Source organism: Tenebrio molitor, chromosome 3 (assembly GCF_963966145.1).
Source record: "Tenebrio molitor chromosome 3, icTenMoli1.1, whole genome shotgun sequence".
Classification (NCBI taxonomy): domain Eukaryota; kingdom Metazoa; phylum Arthropoda; class Insecta; order Coleoptera; family Tenebrionidae; genus Tenebrio; species Tenebrio molitor.
The window spans coordinates 6,328,370-6,333,138 of NC_091048.1; the positions used below are offsets into that span (position 1 = coordinate 6,328,370).

General features: G+C 37.9%; 1 protein-coding gene across 1 annotated transcript; it reads right to left on the reverse strand.

The window, feature by feature from the left end:
* Window positions 1-152: 152 nt before the first annotated feature.
* On the reverse strand, window positions 153-2,954 carry Ssrp (structure specific recognition protein). The gene is made up of 6 exons (XM_069043144.1): window positions 2,641-2,954; window positions 2,183-2,584; window positions 1,945-2,123; window positions 1,653-1,892; window positions 1,179-1,599; window positions 153-1,122 (listed from the first exon to the last, which is right to left on the reverse strand). Exons 1-6 carry the CDS (start codon window positions 2,689-2,691, stop codon window positions 229-231), a joined length of 2,187 nt encoding a protein of 728 aa, XP_068899245.1. The 5' UTR covers window positions 2,692-2,954; the 3' UTR covers window positions 153-228.
* Between the last annotated feature and the right edge of the window lie 1,815 nt (window positions 2,955-4,769).

Genomic DNA, 4,769 nt, shown 5'->3' on the forward strand with positions numbered 1-4,769 from the left:
TTATTAATTCATTTCCTGCTTGTCAAAAAATATAATTTAGTAATTTCATCAACATATCTCAAAAATATGTTGAAGCAAAACATCTTATGTAAATCGTGTAAGTTTTCACCTGTTGATTCTAATAACTAGTTATGTTAACTTGAACAAAGACGTTTCAGACTTTCACTATTTTTAATATCTAAATAAAAATAACATCCTCAATGGTATAGTTAGTAAAGTGAGATAAACTTAATCGCTGTCAGAATTCATCTCACTGGAGGCAGAACTCTCCTCACTCTCTGACTTCTGCTTGCTCTTCTTTTTCTCTTTCGTGTTTTTGCTTTCATCATCTGATGCTTTCCTCTTGCTACTCTTCTTATCGTCTTCGTCGCTACTGGTATCGTCATTTTCGATAAATTCTTTACTCTTGATTTGACTCGCTTTGACCGTGGGTATAGAGCTAGACTTCTTTTTGGCAGGCGTCTTCTTATCAGTTGAAGTCTTCTTATCGGGAGTCCCCTTCTTATCGGACTTTCTATCGTCCGATTTGCTTCCGCCCGACGCTTCGTACTCCTTCATCGCCTTGTTGTATTCTTCCTTTGCTTTGGCCGCTTTCTCCTCCCATTCTGACTTGCTCTTCAATTCTCTCCACATTTCTCCTGCCTTCTTCGCTATCTCGGTTACTTTAATTCCGGGGTTGTCCGTCTTGATCTGCTCCCTCATCTCGTTCAACCACAACATGAACGCAGTGGGCGCCCGCTTCGGCCTGTTTTCGTCTTTGACCTTCTTCGATCGCTTGCGGTGCGGCTTTTCCGACGCCGGTTTCGATGGCTTCTTCTCTTTCTTCTCCTTTTTCTCTTTCTTTTCTTTCTTGTGCTTCTTTTTGTCCTTGCTCTTGTGCTCGTCTTCGGAACCTTTCTCTTCGTCCTCCTCGGAAGAACTGCTCGGGCTAGAATCGAACTCTTCGGCGACGTCGCTTTCGTCCTGAGGCGGCTTAAAGTCTTCGTCCGTGCTCTCGTCCTCGCTCGGATTATCATCAAATTCGTCGCGTTCTTGGGCTTCCGCTTTCACCCTCTCCAGGTAGGCGTCTGGGGCTGCTTCATTGTCCGAATCACCAAAGTCCTCATTGTAAGCTGTTTTATCCTATTTATGATCACAAATAATTTAATTACATTTCCACATTTTAGCGAACGACTCACGTTTTTGCCGCGGTTCTTGATGTTCAACTTCTTGGCGGTGATGAAGTCAAACAGTTTGTTGTATTCTTCTTTTTCTATGCTGCTGAAAGTGTGGACGGTTCCTGACTTCAATTCAATTTCAAAATCGAAAGACCTGGTGCTGCCTCCGCCACGAGCAAAATTCACCGAAGCCACTTCCTCAAAGCGGATATGAATGGGAGGCTTGTGGACGTACATGAACCCCCTCTCCAGGGGATAAAGATAACCGGCGGCGGCCTTGAACGAACAACCCACCGCTGGAGTTCCAGAATGTCCAACGAAGCCCCCAGGTCCCGTTAGTTTTCTGTTTATTATCACTTTCATAACTTTTCCCAACACTTCATAAGTAGGTCCTGACAATTCTTTATCTAATTTATTTTCGTATTTTTCTTTGAGCTCCTCACTACAAACAGATATTTGTACTAAAATGTAAACACCAACTGACAAATTTCGTACTCTGTAAAGGGCAACTCGATCGAAGTTTCCTCCTCTTGACCAAACAATAATACCAGAAAGTGATACCTTGTCTGGCCTTGCTTTATTGGAGGGTCTAAGCTGACGACAAAGAACATCTGACGGTTGTCCTTGTGGGGCAAAAGAAACAACCTGAGTACTGTCGACATGGGGATCTTGTAGTCGAACGTTTTACCATGAAGTTGGAAAAACGTTTGGAATATTTTAATATCGTAGCGACCACTAAAATTCAAAATTCAATACTGCTAAACGTACAAATATTGAGTCGACAAACCGTGGTGTGAGACACTGAATTTCTCTGAAGATGGCGATCGCATCGCCAGAAACACTGATCACGCTAGCCTTCTTCATGACCTGCTTCTGGAAGGCTTCGACGGGGTCAACATCGCCTGCCAGTTCGTTTGATGGAATGAAAAATCTCATTTCCATCAAACTCACGGGAGCGTCGTCGTTCTTACAAAAAAAAAAGATTGTTAGTGACAAAATTACGTTTTAGAACTGTGACGGCTTACCTGATGGAATTCCATCGTAATTTCGTTCTTTCCGGCTGTGCATTGTGAAACGTGGTTCAGTGGAATCTCAAATGCACTGTTGTGGCCCACTTCAAAACTTAATACTGATCCATTAAACTTTGCGGTGCCCCAGTTCCACCCTTTCAAACTCAACTCTTTTTCGAGCATGTCTATTTTGTAGGTGTTTGAGAAAAATTTTGCGATGCGTTCTTTTTCAGAATCTTTGAATCCCACGTATCTGTGTAACGCTCCATTTTTGAGGAAAACACGAATGCCTAGGGATCCTGCAAAGTTCTGGAAGTTCACTGCTTCAAATTCCGTAGACGGGATCGATTCCACTTTGCCTGTTTTGCTGTTTTTGAAGATGATGTTCTGGTCGGTCATTTTCAATTTTCCGGCCGTCTGTAAGTACAACGATAACGTTATGTTTATAATTTTATCAATTCACTAAATCTTACCATACATCCCTTGACTTCTGCCGAAATATCGGAGTACTCTAAGAAATCCATTTTAGGTAATTATAAGTCTGAGATTCGACAATATTTTCTTTTCAAGCGCTGAGTTACATTCACGATTACTTTGTTGAGAAAATTTTCGATTTAAGTAGAACACAGTTGTGAGCTTTTTAAAGTCCACCACGTTTGTTTATCGAAACCACGGCACACCAACTAAAAGAGACGCAATTTCTATACTTTTCGATGATAAACCTTTTCTGTTTTCACAACTTTTATTTTAGGTTATGCCGCCGTTTTGACAAATATGACGTGAAGTTAGTCGTTAAAGCTTCATGTTGCACGTAACGAGGGAAATTCAATTTTTTAATTGTTGTGTCATACAGCCTGCCCTATAATTAGTAATTACTTCCCCATAGAAAACAGGCATGTGCCGACAGCAAACGAGACTCCAAGATGACTAAAATAAAATTTTCTGTAGCTCACATAACCGAGCTATAAAGTTTTCAATTTCAACAATCCCAGAAGCAATAGAAGCTTGTCCTCGGGTAAGATTACTAAAAAATTTGACAAGTTTGCTAGAGAGCAAAAATAATAATTATTATTGATATCGCAACAATCAGCTAAAAGTTAATTTTAATAACTAAATTGAAAACTTCGCAATTCCGGCAACGCAAAATTGTTTCGGTAACGCAAAACTGGGGTTATGGTGCTCAACTTCAACTCTGATTGGTCAAGTTTAGGATGTCTTTTCTCCATTATCCCTTGAGATAGGACTTTTTTTCTTTAAAATTCAGATTATCACATTTACCCAAATCCTCCCTTTTTTTCTCTGGGGAGGCAGTTTTGGGAAACTCTGTATATCCTTGTACAGCATGTAACAGAAATAAGTACATTAAATTTAACTGGTAATAAAATTCATCGAAAAATTCGCTCCCCGCCTCTGGAGACAAGAGGTGACTAAATGTGAGGGCCGTTTCTAAGCATTTTTACGAAATCAAGATACTGCCCATTATTAGAACCTGTGCTTTGAAGATTTACACAAACGCCTCGTTAATTTATGGAGGGGGAAATGCTAAACAAAATTGCCGATTTGGAAAAAATGGTACATAGAAAAATTGTTCATCATGACGAGTTCTGTTACTGGTTAAAATTAATGTACTTATTTCTGTTCCACTCTGTATGCACAAACAAATAATTGTTACAATTTAGAAAAATGGTAGTGTGTAGTGTTTTGAGGATTCCAGATAAAATCAAGGAATAATTGAATAAAGGAATTTGATGTTAGCAAATTGGGAGAAACATCAAATTAATGTTCACTACCTACTTCTTTGCACCATGCTCTAATTTTTGTTCAACGTCAAATGGCGAGAATTGCAAATTAAAAAAATCTTTTGTTTTTATAATAACTTATAAGTAACAAAAGAAAGTAGAAAAGGAATTGGTAGGAAATATAAAAAAGGTAGGTAATGGTAACATCATTTAGTTTCGTAGAAGAAGAGTGAATGAAGACTTCAAGCTAATTAGAAATGTTTTGTGAAATTTAAGCAAAAGTAGAACAAGTGAATATTTTAAACAAATGAAAATCTTTATTTATTTTTTTTTTTCGGCGAAAAATGAACACAAATATTATTTTCTAACAAATTGAAATGTACAATTTGAAAGATTTTAAAAAAATTGAGGAATTTGATTCATTAAATAGTCTTCCAAATAAAGTTCTCCCAGAGGACGTAGACGAGTTCCTCCCAGCGGTCAGTTTACACCACAGGTGGTCGGTACTTAGCTGTTATCTGTAGACGAGTTGCTCCCGCTTATGGTCGAAGGATTAAGGAAGGCGACAGGTATATTTTTACATTTTTGAGTGCAAGATAAAGGAAAACTTACTAAATATTAAAATAAAATCTTTACTTTCAGGAATATTATTACAACATAGGTTTATCATGATAAGAACTTATTTGTACAAAATTTATTCTATGGAGTACATATTCCATTTTCATAATTTTCTATTAATTTTTGTAATGTCTCCTTTTTGTTTCTTACGTCGTTTCTCAACTTTTTCATTCCTCTGTTTGCAGATTGAATTTTGCTATACGTATATGTTTGAAAACTAATAAGTACATCTAAAAAAGCAAAAA